Below are 18,354 nucleotides of genomic sequence, written 5' to 3'. Positions count from 1 at the left end.
GCTGCTCGTGTCTCAACAATCAGGAGCCAGCAATGATAGTCAATGGCGTTGTAGCCTCAAGGATTTAACAACTGGCATGCACACACAACACCCCCCCCCACATGCTCCCATCCCACAAGTGTATGCACTGCTCGCCTTCAAGCTGAGCTTGGTATTTGATCCGGGGGGGCTGGGGAAGGCTGCTTTCACCTTCCCCAGACTCCAGGAAGCACTCTGGAGCATGGGGAGGGTGGAAAACACGCCCAATGGGCCAGTGGTGGGTTCTAGATCCCCTTCCAACCAGTATGGTTGGAACGGGCCCAGCGGCGTCTACATGGATGCGCTCAGTGCGTGCGTGCATGCATGCAGCACATGCATGCAGCACGTGCATGCATCTTAGCGCCGCCGCGAGCCTCCGCAACGCTCCAGCTGCTCCACGGAAGGTGCTGTATGCGTCGTGCACGGAAGCGCCTAAGATTTAAAAGACCGGTAAGGAGCTCAGGTGGGTGGGTGGGCCCTCTGGAACACCGTACCGGAATGGTATCCGGTGCTCCGGGCAGGCTCCAGTACACCTGTACCGGGATGTACCGCCTGCAACCCACCACTGCAATGGGCCAACCAGAAGTTCAGAAATGATTGTTTCCAAATATCTGGTAGGCCCGTTTGGCCTGTTTTTCACCTTCCCTAGGCTCCAGGGGCTTTCCTAAGGCCTGGGGAGGGCAAAAGCGGCCTCCCCTGGCCCTCTGGAAGGCCAAAAATCAGCTGGCTGACATGTGCACTGGAGCTGACGGCTTGCTTGCCACCTGTGCCACCTGTGCCATAGGTTCACCATCATGGCTATAGATCCAGTCAAGCACGCACAGCCAAAATCAGCATTTTGGTGTGCTCTGGCTGAGGGAACAGGCTGCTTCGTTTTTTTTTTGGGGGGGGGTTGCTTATTTTATTATTTGTTTTGTTTTGCTCCTACTTCTGCACCTTCCAAAACCAGCCCCATAAGCCCGGGAGAATGGTGACACTCCATTTTAAGTTTGCTTTGTGCTTTTTCTTCTTCTTTTGGCACATGAAGCCAGCCGCAACGGCCTAGCAGCCAGGCTGGGTATGCCTCATTGGCAGTTGGAGCAAGAAGATGGCAGGCGAGCTAGGATAGTAGGACTTAGGGCAGCAGAGGGCAAAAGGACATAGATGGTGGGAGCAAGATAGGTGGGTGAGGGAATTGTGGTCATAAGTGTGGATGGGCTACCGTGTGCCCGAGTTTTGATGATGTGACCATCGGGGGTGGGGATTGCAATGGCTGTAACATTACACAAGGGTTGTAAGTCCCTTCATTTAGCGCCATCATAACTTCCAATGGTTGCTGAAAGCATCATCATAAGTCAAGAAATAGCTATAAAGGTAGTCCTCGTTATGATCGGTGTGTTAATGACCCTTTGAAATTACAACAACCTTTTAAAAAGCTATTTACAACATGTCCTTGAAATTATGATTGCCATCCTTCATACAACCCTGTTGTGACCCAGCAGGAGCCGTTGGAGCTGCAACCAGACTCCAACAGTGATGGGTCTTATTACTCGGCTCTGGAAGATGTGGAGGACCCTGGACAGGGTTCCGACTCCGAGCAGAGATCAGAGAGGCTGGTTGGCCACCAGGAGGCGCCTGACGCATGGAGCAGTGGTGAAAGCCAAAGGGAGTGTGCTCCTGACATCATGCGTTGGAGCAGTGGGGAGGAGACAAGGGAGTGGTTTCTGGATGCCCGGCAAAGAAGAGCTGATAGACGTAGAGAACAACCACGCAGTTACAAGAGATGATTGGACTCAGGTGATCCTAATCAGACTCCCCTCAAGGCTATTTAAGGAAGGACTTTCCAAAAGCTGTTTTGTAGGAATCAACTTATCATTAGAGTTGGAGACGCTCTCAAGTATGTGTCCTACCTCGGCAGGCTGGATTGCTGCCAGGGTGTTGTCTGTATTGGATTGCTGCCAAGGTATTGACTCTACTGGATTGCTGCCAAGGTGTTGTCTGTACTGGATCGCTGCCAAGGTTTAAACTGTGTGTAAATAAAACATCTTGCAGAGACCTTGTTTCGTAGTGCTTTGGTATACGAGAAGGGGGGGTCAGAAAAACAACCCCCAGAGAGATTGCATTTTGGCCACTTATATTTATGACAGGTTGCGGTATTACGCCAGCAGTGTGGCGGCCAAAAAAGCTAATACAATCCTGAGTTGTATAAACAGAGCCATAGAATCAAAATCACGTGAAGTATTAGTACCACTTTATAAAGCCTTAGTAAGTAAGGCCACACCTGGAATACTGCATCCAGTTTTGGTCACATGACAAAAAAAGAGGTTGAGACTTTGGAAAAAGTTCAGAGAAGAGCAACTCAAAGGCCTGGAGACTAAAACATATGAAGAACGGCTGCAGGATTTGAGTTTGGCTGCTCTAGAGAAAAAAAAGGACTAGGGATGACATGATAGCAGTCTTCCAGTATTTGAGGGGCTGCCACAAAGTAGAGGGGGTATCAGCCTATTCTCCAAAGCAGCAGAGGAGCAGGACAAGAATCTATGGATGGAAACTAACCAAGGAGAGAAGCAAATTAAGAATTAAGGAGAAACTTCCTAACGGTGAGGACAATTAATCAGTGGAACAGCTTTGCCTTCAGAAATTGTGGGTGTTCCATCACTGGAGGCTTTTAAGAAGAAACTGGACAACCACTTTTCTGAAATGGTACAGGGTCTCCCGCTTGAGCGGGGGGGTTGGACTAGAAGACCTCCAAGGTTCCTTCCAGCTCTATTCTAATTCTAATATGACTGCAAATTGTGGGGGGGGGTTGTACTAATTGTAAATTAGAAAGCAATTAGTGGTCTTTCTTTTGTAATGCAAAGCAGTGTATCGATTCAAGGTAAAAAGCTTTCCTGATGGAAATTGATTTTGTGTTCAGCCCGCTTGAGATCTGCCTCAATCCTGAATCTGTCATACCTAGAGTGAAATTTCTAATTCGAGCCTAGCAATATCATATTGTCGTAAGCATTTGGGAAACTGAGTTCTTGACTTATGGCGGTTAGGGATGTAATTTAAACCCTTTGTAATTAATGATGATGGATCGAGGCTTCTCCTCGAAGTATACTTCTTGAATAAGCAAAAAAATAAACCCGAAGCATGATCTAATAAAAAAAAACATTTTAATATAAAAGAAAGTAAAGATGCAAACTTGCTAACTGAATTAATTACATCTTGGCAGAGTTCTGTGCCTACCTCCCTTGGCAGGCGAACAAAAGATCAGAAGTGAAAGTTAAGAAAGAATGTGTGACCTGCGCAGTAAATCATTGCAGATAAGAACTGTGGCATGCACAATAAATCTCAGCACAGTTTGAAATGAGTAAACTTACATTTAAAATTAGAGAACTAGAGGATGAGCAATTCTATAAAGTATGGGATTTGTTTTATCAATGGCTGGATAAAAAAACCTGGAAATGAAATTTTTTTTTCCTTTATCCTATCTTATATGTAATAATAATAGAAAGCTACACTTAATGTGAAATTTTTTTTCTCTTTTTATATATGTTAATTTTTTACTATGAAACAGACTACTTACTTATACAATATAAGAATAATAATGTACTTAATGTATAAGAGTGAGATGATTTAAATTGTTAGGTATGATTGTAGGTGGTGACTTTATAATATAAAATGGAATAATGATGATGTAATGAATAATGGATATATAGAGAGAGATTTAAATACTTAATGACTACATGGATTGATAATTAATAATGGAAAATTATATTTGGAGTTGTGGATGATTGGAAATTCTATGGTTAACGGAAAGTAGAAATGTGTAATATGAATTAATGGGAATTTTTTGACTTAATGCTTATTCTTATCTTTTAGAGAATGGTGATATAATTTTATAAAGACTTATTGTTACCTAGTAGATAATTATGGATGTAAGGAAATAAGGGTTGTCACAAATGAAAGAATATTAATGGTAACTTGAACACACAATGCTCAATGAAACATTTAACTATGTTTAATGGATAATCAGTGACTTTATTCTTAATTGTAAAAACCGCTGCACAAAAACTTGTAACCAAACGACATGCTTGATGAAATTGTGTTTCTTTTTTCTTCTTCTCCTTGCTCTTGTTCTGTATGTGTTGTTTTGTCTTTTTAAAATAAAAATAATAAAAAATCTCAGCACAACTAAGAAACAGTTCAGTCTATCGTATAAGTCAGAATGCAGGTACAGCTGGCAAACCAAAATAAACACAGTGACAATGGCCACAGCTGAGCCTCAAATGTATGTTGTTAAGCGAGACAGTTAAGGGAGTTTTGCCATATTTTACAACTTTCTTGCCACCGTTTTTAAGGGATTCACTTAACGGGAAACTGTAGGGTTTCCTGTCTGAGCAGGGGATTGGACTACAAGACCTCCAAGATCCCTTCCAACTCTGTTATTCTATATTCTACTAAGTTAGTAACATGGTTGTTAAGCGAATCCCCATTGACTTTGCTTGTCAGGAGGTTGCAAAAGGGGATAATATGACCCTGGGAGACTGCAACCATATTTATGGCCAGTTTGGCGAGCATCCAAATTTTGATCATGTGACCATGGAAACGCAGCAACAGTTGTAAGTGTGAAAACCAGTCATAAGTAACTTTTTAAAGTGCCATTGTCACTTCAAACTGTCATTAAATAAATGGTTGTTAAGTCAAGGACTACCTGTATATCTATGAATGTCAATTACTGAAGCAGCCATAGTGATAATGAATCCAAAAGAGAATTCTGGTTCCCGTTCTTTGCCAAATTCTGGTATTTATTTTGGCCTGATGTCCTTGTAACTAATCTTTTTGATGCTACCAGATTAAGCCAAGAAATCTGCCTTTTTCCCATACCACATAACAGACTGGAAGAACTAATGGCTCTAAATTTCCCACAGTAAGATATTTTTTAGAGAAAAATAACAGAAACCCTGGATGATATGAGATCCTCTCTATTTTAACAATTATCCAAGAACCACATTAAAGAAAAATCATGGTTTAAAACCATGATTTAAGTGTTAGTGGAAAAGCAAAATCAAACATCAATTCGCTACTATATTTCCAGTATTTTCTTGTCTAATAGTCAACATAAAACACTTTTCATCAATCATATAAATATGCTTTAATGTTTTATTTGCATATCAGTACAAAGGTACTCTTATATAATAAATACCAGAATAGTAAATAAATAAGAATGCGAGGTAGAAAAAAATGTCATGACTAAGGATAATATATCTTAAAATCCTTAGTTGTTATTGCAAAGTCCCTTTTCCATAAATTGTGCTATGGATATAATTAACAGTTAAAATTGGTGTTTTAAAACAATCAGGTTCCTTCAATCCATGCTAATATTTAATAGGTAAACGCTACTCAAATACACACATACACAAGTAACAATATACCACTGCAAACATCCTATTTTTTTTTGTAATTCCCATACATAATAACTTATCATAAAGGGTCATCAGTGGAAAATCTTTCTGTTTCATCTTTTTATGCCAAATGTTCAGTTTTTAACAAACTGAAAGCAGTGTAACATCTCAACAGCTCAACATCTGTACTTTGGATATTATTATTATTTTTACAAATTATTTGACTTTGTCCATAAGGAACATGACTTTGGATTGCCACATCACAGGTTAACAGATAGCAAAAATTGATCTTCCTGGTTTTTCAATGTAACTGTCCCATGGTAATGTTCTGATCTGGAGGAAGCTGGGCTTTTTTCCCAGATAAATATAGTAGTTATTACTCAGGATTGGATATTTATAGGAAGGCATTTGACATCCTTGACGAGTGGTGCGATGGCCTAGAGGTGGAACACTCACAAAACAACCAGGAGGCTGTGAGTTCATAGATATTTCACAGGCAGATATTTCTCACTCTGGGCACACTGAGAATATATCTTCTGAATAAAACTCCGTATTGGCGACAGGAAGGGCATCTGGCCAGTTAACACTCAGCTCCATTCAGTTACCCAGGACTCCGCCCCGCAAAGGATTACGCGGTCATTAAAAGAGGATGATGATGATGATGATTTGACATCCTTGACCACTGAAAAACAGATCCCACATTTCTCTGCGTTTAACAGACATTCTCCAATAGCTGGCCATAAAAATCCCATGAGGGCTGAAATGTTTAATGGACGCCCAACTTCAGTCTGAGGATAACGAAGGACCGATTTCCTATGATTTCAAGTAGGGTTTCAGATGACCCTGAGAAGCTCCATTGACGCTCTGTTTAGAAAAAGAAATTGTGGTTGACACAGTTGGGTGGTAGTAAAGGGAAAAAAAGAGAGATTTGATTTAAAAAATGGAAGTATCGAAAGTAATGGAAATGCAGCATAGGTTGACCACAGAAATCTCTCCATCTCTTTCCCAGCGTTAAATGTCTATCCCCGTCAGATCCACCGCTATTTTGAGGAAGAGCGTGTCATCCTTGAGGTAGCTGGGAATCTCAGCGTGGCTGGCAAATAGAGGACTTCCACTGGCCACATTGAGTTTCTGATGAGGCTGCTGGAAAGAGGTGCTCTGGGGATCTGGGAGGAAGGTCTCCATCAGGGGTGACTTCCTTCGTGTGGGATCCAAGAGAGAGAAGGTGACCTTCTGTCGAAAAGGCCAAGGCAGAACGTCATCGTAAGGCCCTTTGGCCAAAGCCAGGAAGAGCGAAAGGTGGCCACCTTTGCCTACACCATCTCCATCAGGGTACAGTCGGACGTAGAGGCGGTATCCGAAAGGATGGGTGGCGAACGCCGGAGAGAAGATGGAATGTCTCTTCCCACTTTTGGCATCCTTCAGGAGTTTGGAGAAATTCTCTACCTTCCAAATCAAGATTCCGTCAGTGCTGGCCAGCTCTTGCACGGAGGGTCCAAAACCTTTGGCTCCATGAGGACTATTATGTGTTTCCTGAGAAATTTTGAGCAACTCCTCATACTGGGAACAGGAGTGTTGGAGAGTTTTCACATTGGAGACTTGTTGATTCAGCTGCCGGCGCAAAGAGGCAACCATTAGCTCCAGGGCCTCCATACGCAGCTGGACAGCATCGATGTTCAGTGAAGGACCGCCCTACAGAAAAAGATAAGATCACATCAGGGGAAAAGAAACCAAAATTGGAGGCACAAAGACAAGACAGTTCTCTCTCCTCATGCCATTGTTCTCAAAAGTGCAACTGTTTTCCTCTTGACTCATCTGCTTTGTTCATAGTTTCTAAACCAATAGGACCTTACAATAAAATCACCCGTTCTCTAAGCATAACCTCATGAAGTTTCTAAATTAATATGGTAAAGGTTCCCCTTGCACATATCTGCTAATCGTTCCCGACTCTAGGGGGCGGTGCTCATCTCTGTTTCAAAGCCGAAGAGCCAGTGCTGTCCAAAGACGTCTCCATGGTCATGTGGCCGGCATGACTAAATGCCAAAGGCCCATGTAGCGCTGTTACCTTCCCACCAAAGGTAGTCGCTATATTTTCTACTTGCATTTTTTTACGTGCTTTCGAACTGCGAGGTTGGCAGAAGCTGGGACAAGTAACAGGAGCTCACTCCGTTATGCGGAGCTAGGGATTCAAACCGCTGAACTGCCGACCTTTCTGATCGACAAGCTCAGCATCTTAGCCACTGAGCCAATATGTCCCTTACTAAATCGATAGGACCTTACAATAAAATCACCTTTTCTCTTAGCATTGCATTATGAGTGACACTTGTTCATGTTGCGCTTCCACATTTTGATTGAAAATCCTCATTTTCTCTTGAGGTTCCTCAAAGTACATTTCTTCAATCTTTCTACAGTGCTTCTCTCTACAATTGGCTAGGTTCTCTTTGGAACCTAGCGGCATCTTAAGAATATATGAAGGGCGCACATAGTGGCCAACCAGATGCATTTTTAACTAACTAAAACAAAATTGACAAGAGCTCATGGCTTGTGGCTGTGACCTCTGGTATTGTTGCTTCCCAGAAACTGGCATTTAAGATCCCACCATGATACAGGCAATAGACGAGAAGCTACACGACCCCCTGATCTGGTTCCTCTGAGGCTCCATGAATTCTCATTCTCCATCAGAGGTGATATTCAGCCAGTTCAGACCAGTTCACCTGAACCAGTAGTGGAAATGGCAAATGGGCCTACCGACCCACCCTGGCTCTATGCCAGTGGTGGGTTCCTGCCGGTACAGCCCGGTACAGCCGTACTGGTAGTAGTTGGGGGCAGCGGCCACCGTACTGATACGGTGGCTCGTTTGGCCCGTGTCCCATACTTGTTTTTGAAGCAACAGAGCCAATTGGGCACATGCGCACACAGTGGTGCGGTGCATGCACAACCTCCAACGAGCAGCTGGATGTCGCAGGGGTGGTGGGGTGCGCATTCATGCACGGCGCACGTCTGCCGCGTGCACGAATGGACCACGAGCAGCGTACCGGTAGCGACGGTAAGAGCAACCCACCACTGCACTATGCCATCCTATTTAGGCACGTTTTTGAGGCCAGGCGCTTGCATGGCAGGCGCACATGCGAGCAAAGCTCATGCGCGGAAGGCCAGGCGCATGCGCAGAAGGGGAAGCGAGCGGAGTCGCACACGGGGCGAACCAGTGGTAACAAAAGGTGAAACCACCGCTGTTCTCCATGAATGGGTCCAACGCCTTTACAAAACCATTTCAATTAGCATCCATGCCCTCCCGTAATGTTCATTTAAAACTGACCAATTGAACAATGCATTGGAAAAGAATTAGGCTTTCAAAGTTAATTCAGTCACTTACCATAATAGGGGCAGTGACGCTCCAGTGCGCTTCTTTCTCTTTATTCTCATTTTGGACTTCAGGAATCAAAGTGGCGTTTTTTGTAGTTCCGTTGGGGGCCTCAGGGTGGCATAAATGCTCCTAAAATTAAAAATCAGGACAGCACAGTTCAAACGAGGAGTCAGGGTTTTTGTCACCTGATCACGATTCTTGAGACATAAACCAGATTAAGAAGTTCTAAAACCTTCCAAGTCCAGGTAAGACACATTTTAAGGTTTTAACTCTTTCACCTGGCAAAGATTCTAGGGAATTGTACATTAGTAGCCAGAGAATTGTACATTAATTGTACTTTAGTAGCCAAATAAGCTACTAATAAGCTAATGCCTTCATAACAACAATACATCAGTTTGTATCTAGGATACACTTTTCCCAGTCTTTCTTTCATGAATTGTCCCATGGCTCTAGCCCTTTCTTCAAGGAAAATATGTGATTTTAAAAAATAATAATCCAGGAAATTAAACAGATTACTTCATTTAAAACATGTGAAGAATGGTTGTTGGATTTGGGTATGGCTAGTCTAGAGAAAAGAAGGACTAATGGGAACATGATAGCAATCTTCCAATATCTAAGGGGTTGCCACAAAGAGGAGAGGGACCACTTATTTTCCAAAGCACCAGAAGGCAAAACAAAAAACAATGGATGGAAACCAATCAAGGAGAGAAGCAACCTGGGATTAAGAAGAAACTTCCTAAATGTGAGAACAATTAACCAGTGGAACAGCTTTGCCTTCAGAAGTTGTAGGTGCTTCATCTCTGAAGGTTTTAAAGAAGAGATTGGACATCCCCTTATCTGAAATGATATAGGCTCTCGTGCTTGAGCAGGGGGTTGGACTAGATAAACTCCAAGGTCCCTTCTAGCTGTATTCTGAATCTGAACTGTTGGGAGTTTTATTACCAATATTTTTCATGGCATTAGCGGTATTATTCATTATGAAAATTGCCATTACACTTATGGACCAGTTCATAACCAGTATCGCATTAAATTTTAATGAGATATTAATATCTTTTTTAACAGTGAACTTGAGGGCTGATTGAAAAGCAATGAAAGGGACGACTGTATATTCATTGAAAATACCTGGTATGATTTCAAAGTTCCCGTCCACCTGCAGTCAAAATTTGGGCAGGCGATCTGTGTGTCGAGGGCATCGTTCTCTGCTGCTTTGTCACAGTGGAACTGAAAAGTGAAAGATTCAAGGAGTCAGATGACAATGATAAGAGTTGATCATGGTAACATTAAATCCATCCCTAGGTTTTTTTTTTCTAAAGGGTTAGGGGTGCAAGGGTCTTGTAACTTGACAGCTTTAAGACTTGCATGCTTCAAATGCCAGAGTCTCTGAGCCAACATTTTGGTTGCTAAGCAAGAGCGTTGTTAAGTGAGTTTCACCACATTTTACAAGTTGGCCACGCCCACCCAGTCACATGGCTGGCAAGCCACACCCACCCAGTCACATGGCTGGCAAGCCACTCCCACAAAGCAGGCCACACCTACAGAAGAGGTTCTAAAAAATGTTGAAACCCACCACTGATCAGGAGACACAGCAAGAACAAGCCATTAGCCCATCTAGCTCCACTACATTTTCTGACTTTAACACGGCTAAGCTAATTTCCAAGGGAGAAAGAATTCTCTAGAACAGGGGATCTCCCACCTTGACAACTTTTAAGGTTGTTCAGGTGTGAGGACAATTATGTTGAAACTCACCTCTTTGAGATGCAAGATCGTCTTACACGTAAGGCAGGAGACTATTCTCTCTGAGTCCCTGAGGAAGAAAAGAAAGGAAATGGTGAACTGAGGGAAAAAATCTAACAACAGAACTGGGGACAGTTGTGAAAGGATTCTTGTCACGCACAAAACCCTTCCAACCACCTACTGCTTCCATCTTTCAACGTGTCATTCCACTTATCCTTTTGCTCTTCCTTTATACTTAGGCCAGAGGCCAGCAACCTGCGGCTCTGGAGCCGCATGTGGCTCTTTCATCCCTCTACTGCAGCTCCGGGTTGCTGGCTAGCTCCACAATTGATAGGGCTTTCGGTTAGGACAGGTACAGGAAAAAGGATGCCCCGCTAGGAGGAGACTCTATGGTGAGGGAACCAGACTTCCGGTCGGCTCCACAATTGATAGGGCTTTCGGTTAGGACAGATAGAGGAAAAAGGATGCCGTGCTAGGAGGAGACTCTATGGTGGGGGAACCGGACTTCCGGTCGGCTCCACAATTGATAGGGCTTTCGGTTAGGACAGGTAGAGGAAAAAGGATGCCGTGCTAGGAGGAGACTCTATGGTGAGGGAACTGGACTTCTGGTCAGCTCCAGAATTGAACTATGGGCTTTCGGTTAGGACCTTTGTGGCTCTTTGAGTGTTTAAGGTTGCCGACCCCTGACTTAGGCAATATAACTCCATTTTGTGATTTGATTTATCAAATCTATTTTATTTTGGGTCTGTGCCTTCTTAACCAGGAAAATAAAAATAATGCTCAAGGCATCCAGCAATAAAACCCAACAGAAGGGCAGAATTCTGAGGAAAACCTAATTCATTTGTCAAATTAAAAACCACCAGGGCATTTGAATACAGAACAGGAGAGAGCTTTTTTAAAAAAATAGATTCTGTATTTTTATATTTATATTTGAAATGTAAATACAGTTTATGAAAATACAGACTCTATAAATACCACATGGGAATAACAACAACAAAAAGAGTAGGGAATAGGAAGATAGATTGTACTGTAATTATAATTGTTATAATTATAGTTATATATTTATAACATCATTAATAACTATGATTTAATAATTACTATGAACATAGAAGTAATTAAGGTAGTAATTAATTAATTAAGGAATTTAGCCCAAAATCTGATGTATATATTAAGCAGGCAAATGCCTGGTTGTTGTTTTTTAAATGCAGAACTTAATTCAGAACTCATTCCAAACCAGAGAAAGGGTGGCTGACGTCATTAGTCTCTTTTAAGATCAGAACCAAATACCATCCAGAGAAAAATCTATCTTTGTGACCCATAGAAATGCCAAACGACTTGATGGAATATAACCAATCAATCACTTTTGAGCTTGGGGGTCAGTCGGTCTGTCTATCATCTATCTATCTATCTATCTATCTATCTATCTATCTATCTATCTATCTATCTATCTATCTATCTATCTATCATCTATCTATCTATCATCTATCTATCTATCTATCATATATCTATCTATCTATCTATCATCTATCTATCTATCTATCTATCTATCTATCATCTATCTATCTATCATCTATCTATCTATCTATCTATCTATCTATCTATCTATCTATCTATCTATCTATCTATCTATCTATCTATCTATCTATCTATCTATCTATCTAAGCTACCATTAAGAAAAGGACACACACAACTGCGTCCAAGAGGTCAAAGATTTCCCCCTTTGGAACTAAAAGGGTTCTTTTGCCAACTATTACCGATAAGAAGAGCACTATTCTGGGAATTGGATTCCGCCCACTTTCAAGCTGCCAAGGTTGAGAAACGTCGATCTAGTCTAATCATCAACTTGCCAAGTCAGAAAATCCGTGGCACAAATTTGTGTCCCCAGGAACACAACGCAACGCAACCCAACCGGCAAATCCAGATGTACAAAGTCGACTCCCCTCTATACCCACCCGCGCCGGACATACTTCCAGTACAATTTTCAGCCTTCTCCGCCCGCATGCCGGACCCTTTCGAGTTCTGGCTGGGCATGATGGGGGTTGTAGTCCGAAAGCCCGAGTGGGGGGCCGTGGGGAAGGGGACGACGGGCACCCCCAGGTCGCGATTCTCCCTGCCTTCCCACCCACCCACCTTAAGATCCTCCTTGCCCCTCACCTGAAGAGCCCTTTCACGCATCTCCGGCAGTAGCGATGCCCGCATTCCGCCTGTTGCGGGTTGACCAAGAGGAATCCGCACGCTTGGCACAAGAGCCCGGCTTTGCCCAGAGGATCCATGGGCATCACGGAGCCGCGGAGCTTTCCCATCATCCACGAGCCGAGCTGGTCCCTCCGCGAAGCTTCCAACTTTGGCTCCGGATCGATCTGCCGCCCGTCAATCAATCAATCAATCAATGAAGCGACCTGTCTCTCTATATCCCTTCCCTCTCTCTCCCGTTCGGCTGCGTAATCTGACTCCGCCGGCAACCAGGCGGAGAGTTTTTATATAAGGCGCCGCCGCTGGGCGTCTGAGTCATCCAACGACGCACAAGGGAATCCCAGGGCCCGGAGCCAAGCTTCGTAGTCGGGGCAGCCGCCTGAGGTTGCGTGCTGAAAAAGGACGGCGGGGCGGAACCTGACGTGGGGGGCGGGGGGGGGAATGCCTCGACTTGCCCGGACTGTGGGAGAGACGTACGGGAGACGGAGCAATGGGGGAAATGCCGCTTGGAGGATTTGGGGGGGAAAAAGAAAGAAAAAAGAAAAGCGAATATCTAACAATCCGGGAAGGGGAAATTAGGCGAGGGGAACAGGGGAGGGGGAAAAAAGAACTCGAAGGGCGCAACGTGGGAAACGTGGGTTGCCTGGGCGAAGAAAGCGAATCCTGCTTTGCTTTCGCGCTGTCCTACCTCGCAGGGGTGGGGGTGGGGAATCAGGAAGCGAAGGCGCGCGGGGTGTGTGTGAGAGAGAGAGACCCTGGCCACCTTGGTCTCGCTTTCATCGTCATCCTCTTTTAACGACCCCATAATCCCTTTGCGAAGTGGAATCCCGGCAACTGCAAGGAGAGGAGTGTGGCCGGATGCCCTTCCTGTCGCCAATCCTTGGATTGGCTCTCCTCCTATCGATTAGGAGGCTGGTTTGCCCTCACACTATCCTACCTCCCAGGGGTGGGGTGTTCTTCTAATACTTTCATCTCCGGACCAGGTGATATACCCTTTGTACTACAAGTCCCATTGTCCTTAGCTGACATGGCGGTAGGCGACCAGGCTTCAGAAGAATAGTGTTCTGTTCTGTTCCGTTCCGTTTGATTCCATTCCATTCTGTGGCAGCAGGGCACCCCAAAAGCTTATTTCAGCTAGTCTCTGGAGCTGCATGTGGCTCTTTCATCCCTCTCTGCGGCTCCCTGTCACCAATTGGCTCTACAATTGATAGGGTTAGGGTTAGGGCTTTTGGTTAAGACAGATAGAGGAAAAGGGATGCCGCACTAGGAAGAGACTCTAGCATGGGGGAATCGATCTTCCGGTCGGCTCCAGAAATGAACAGGGGACTTTTGGTTAGGACCTTTGAGTGTTTAAGGTTGCTGACCCCTGAGCTAGTGAATTACACCATATTTTGGAGTGGATGGCCATAACAAATTGCCTTTACTAAATCTAACAAATCATCATTGTCATCCAACTGTGGAATTTTAGGTTAGAAAGCCTGTCCTCATTACAATAATATTGGTACAGCCTGGTTGATCTGGATACAGGTATAGAATAATTGTTCTCAACGTTGGTAGCTTTAAGTTGTATACAGGGACCCCCAGAATTCCCCAGCCAGCATTTGTCTTAAGGGAGGATTAGGTGTTTCCTAACTGCTAGTTCAATATCTTCCCCTTTTACAGCCCACTGGGTCCTGATTGTGAGAGAGGGACCCCCAAGTTCTCTCACAGAGTTTCTGTAGCAGAAGAAGAACCTAGAACCTGGTTCTCCATGGTGCCATCCCAACACTTCTACTACTAGACCAGGCTGAGGGTGAGGAACTGGCCCAGAGACCCCCAGGGAATTTCTGTAACTGAAGGAGAATCTCGAACCTGGGTCTCCCTAGTGCTGGTACAACATTTTCACCATTGGACCACGCTGAGAGGGAAGAATTGGCCCACAGTTCCCAAGGGAGCATCTGTTTCTGAAGGGGAACCTAGAACCTGCATCTCCCTGGTACCAGCCCAACTCTTTCAATATTGGACCAACACTGGAAGAACTGGCGCACAGTCCCCAAAAGAGTTTGCATGGCTGAAGGGAAACCTAGAACCTGGAACACCCTGATGTGAACCCAACATTTTCACCACTGGATCATTGAGGGATAAATTGTCCCACCGTTCCCAAGGGAACATCCATGATGAAGAAGAACCTAGAACTTGGGTCTCCCTGGTGTCAATCCAACTTTTTTCACAACTAGACCAGGTTGAGAAGGAAGAATTGGCACATGGTCCCCAAAGGAGCTTCCATGGCTGAAGGGGAACCTAGAACCTGGATCCCCCCGATATGAACCCAACATTTTCACCACTAGATCATTGTGAGATAAACTGGCCCACCATTCCCAAAGGAGCTTCCGTGGCTGAAGGGGAACCTAGAACCTGGATCTCCCCAATGTGAGCCCAACATTTTCACCACTAGATCATTTTGGGAAGAACTGGCCAACCATTTTGGGATAAACTGGCCAACTATTCCCAAAGGAGCTTCCGTGGCTGAAGGGGAACCTAGAACCTGGATCTCCTCAATGTGAACCCAACATTTTCATCACTAGACCATTGTGGGAAGAACTGGCCCACCGTTCCCAATGGAGCATCTGTAGCTGAAGGAGAACCTAGAACTTGGATCTTCCAACTTCTACTCAAGCATCCTCAGTAGTACCCCGTCTTGGTTCTCCATAATCACCATTCTTACAATATTGTCATATGGTGAGGTATTAACTGGAAGACCAATTTCCCCATTTTTTCAAAACAGTGCCTGGACATGACGAAATCCAATCAAGGTCAATGATTTTGATCACTGAATTTTTCAGTGTAAAGCACCTGCAATAAGGAAATTATCCAACCCGGTCAGTTATTTGGAATGGTATGATAATTTGATGAAGGTTGTTAACTTTACATCTCAGTCTGGTTTGTGCCTATATAAAATCAAGACACTCAAGCCACACATTGGAGGTTAATTATAGGGTAAGCCTATAATTATAAATGTGAGTCAGAAAAAAAAACCTCAGCCCTCACAGGCACAAGTTGGAAATAGCAAGCTGATAGTTTCACTGAAACTAATTTCCTTTTGCTTTTTGTAAAGGAAATAAGAGCCTCAGATCATTTGTATCTCTAACGCTTTCCGGAGAAATTAGGGAAAAGAAAAGAAAAAGAGTACTCTGGCAATATATCTGAGCACAGCTGTTTTTTATTATTGTTTCGTGGAAATGATTCATTGTATTTTTTAAAAAAAAAATTCTTGGTTTGCAAAATAAATAAGCCGTATTATTGGAAAGACTCCCCTATGAGTGGATGATTCAACCCACTCCCCCCTTTTCACCAACTTTGCAGAGAGAAGAGAGCTAAAAAAAAAAAAAACCTCTATACTCGCTGGCTGATTTTATTCATCTTCACTGGAGCGACTACTAAAAATATAATTAAATGGCTAAAATTGGTCACGAGCTTATTCTTGTGATGCCCGCTTTTGAAAGCAAACGGATCAGTTCCTATATCACACTGAAAAATGTCCCAACGGTGCTTTTTTTTTCAGGAAGCAACTGGAATTTCTTGTTTTTCTGTTTGAAGATGTTTCTCTTCTCATCCAAGAAGCTTCTTCAGCTCTGACAGGATAGTGGGAAATGGAATCCTGTCAGAGCTGAGAAAGCTGCTTGGATGAGAAGCGAAACATCTTCAAAAACGAGAAAGTCCAGTTGCCTCCTGGAAAAAAAAAAGCACCTTTGGGATGACCATGACCTGAATGACAGAGAATCTCTAGAGACTCTGAAAGATGGTTTGCTTAACCGCAGCTTGTTGTCTGAACCATGTTTGCTTGGATTCTATCGATGTAATCAGCCTCTCAACCTTGTCCACTTTAAAACCTGTGGGACTTCAACTCCCAGAATTCCCCAGCCAGCTGGGAGTTGGAAGTCCACACTTCTTAAAGTTATCAAGGTTAAGAAACACTTCACTAAACCACAGGTATCCCCCATCATCTCATTTGGAAGGGGCTACATCCCCTCTGTAGCCCGGCAATACAATACAATACAATACAATACAATACAATACAATACAATACAATACAATACAATACAATACAATACAATACAATAGTAGAGTTGGAAGGTCTTGGAGGTCTTCTAGTCCAACCCCCTGCCTAGGCAGGAAACCTTATACTGTTGGCTATCCAACATCTTCTTAAAGACTTCCAGTGTTGGGGCATTCACAACTTCTGGAGGCATTTTGTTCTCACTGTCAGGAAATTTCTCCTCAGTTCTAAGTTGCTTCTCTCCTTGATTAGTTTCCACCCATTGCTTCTTGTTCTACCCTCAGGTGCTTTGGAGAATAGTTTGACTCCCTCTTCTTGTGGCAACCCCTGAGATATTGGGACAATGATGCAAATTGCATCATTGAATGTGATGGTGAAATGGCTGGTTTGGAATGCCCTGATTTCTAAGTCTATCCATTGGGGATGGGGAAATGGAAATGTAAGGTTTATTTGAGATGAAAGGCTTCCATCCCTAAAATTCCCCGCCCCCAAATCGTCTGGAGAGCTGAACTGAAATATTTAGCTCTGCTAGGAGAGTTTCCTGGGGTGGGCTGGGGTATGTTCTAATTTTTTTAAAAAGTCTAGTAGTGACCACAACTATATGATCAAATCCAAATGTCACACGACATGCATGTCAACGGGTGGGGCTTCAATCATAAGGTTTTGTACTATTTTTTTACGTTTGTGTCTGTGGGTGGGTGGGCTTTTAATCTTTTTTTAAGTTTGTATTTTATATTTGTTTTATTTTTAAAAAAAAATTATTGATTGACTGCATTTCACTCTTCTTATGATCTAGATCTGTAATAAAGACTTAACTTTGATCACGTTGCAGGCAACAGCTGTGATGGCGCAGTGCTTAGAGTGCAGTACTGCAGGCTACTTCTGCCGAATGCTGGCTGCCTGCAATTTGGCAGTTCGAATCTGACCAGGCTCAAGGTTGACTCATCCTTCCGAGGTGGGTAAAATGAGGACTCAGTTTGTTGGGGGCAATAGGCTGACTGTAAACTGCTTAGAGAGGGCTTTAAAAGCACTGTGGAGTGGTATATAAGCCTAGTTGCTATTACTAATGCTATCCTCTTGACTTGTTTTGACCCCTTTGGGCACTGCTCTGAAAGCCACTTGATAATTTGGCTGATTAGGAGATTTAATTTATTCTCGCTTAAGCCATTCATCATGTGTCTGATCAGCACACAACCAGGACTGTATTAAACTAATCTCATTCTGGTCTTGGCAACCATTTGCTTTTAATAAACCTGCCCCATGAAACAGAGAAACTGAGCTTGTTGATTTGCAAGATGGTGCAAGAAGCACAGCATTGGGAAAGCAGGACCATGGAAAGCCAGGCTGAAATTCACAACTAGCTCTTACAATACAATACAATACAATACAATACAATACAATACAATACAATACAATACAATACAATACAATACAATACAATACAATACAATACTAGAGTTGGAAGGGACCTTGGAGGTCTTCTAGTCCAACCCCCTGCCTAGGCAATAAACCCTATACCGTTTCAGACAAATGGCTATCCAACATCTCCTTAAAGACTTCCAGTGTTGGGGCATTCACAGCTTCTGGAGGCAAGCTGTTCCACTGATTAATTGTTCTAACTGTCAGGAAATTTCCCCTCA

General features: G+C 43.5%; 1 protein-coding gene across 1 annotated transcript; it reads right to left on the bottom strand.

The window, feature by feature from the left end:
• Positions 1-4,002: 4,002 nt before the first annotated feature.
• Positions 4,003-12,914, bottom strand: LOC309394536 (TNF receptor-associated factor 2-like). Its single transcript, XM_081957858.1, has 5 exons — positions 12,640-12,914; positions 10,498-10,555; positions 9,874-9,972; positions 8,761-8,880; positions 4,003-7,079 (listed from the first exon to the last, which is right to left on the bottom strand). Exons 1-5 carry the CDS (start codon positions 12,789-12,791, stop codon positions 6,399-6,401), a joined length of 1,110 nt encoding a protein of 369 aa, XP_081813984.1. The 5' UTR covers positions 12,792-12,914; the 3' UTR covers positions 4,003-6,398.
• Positions 12,915-18,354: the final 5,440 nt, after the last annotated feature.

Source organism: Natrix helvetica (genome assembly GCF_964273705.1).
Source record: "Natrix helvetica genome assembly, chromosome: 1".
Classification (NCBI taxonomy): domain Eukaryota; kingdom Metazoa; phylum Chordata; class Lepidosauria; order Squamata; family Natricidae; genus Natrix; species Natrix helvetica.
The sequence above is the reverse complement of the archived record's forward strand: the minus strand, read 5'-3'. Positions and strand labels throughout refer to the sequence as shown.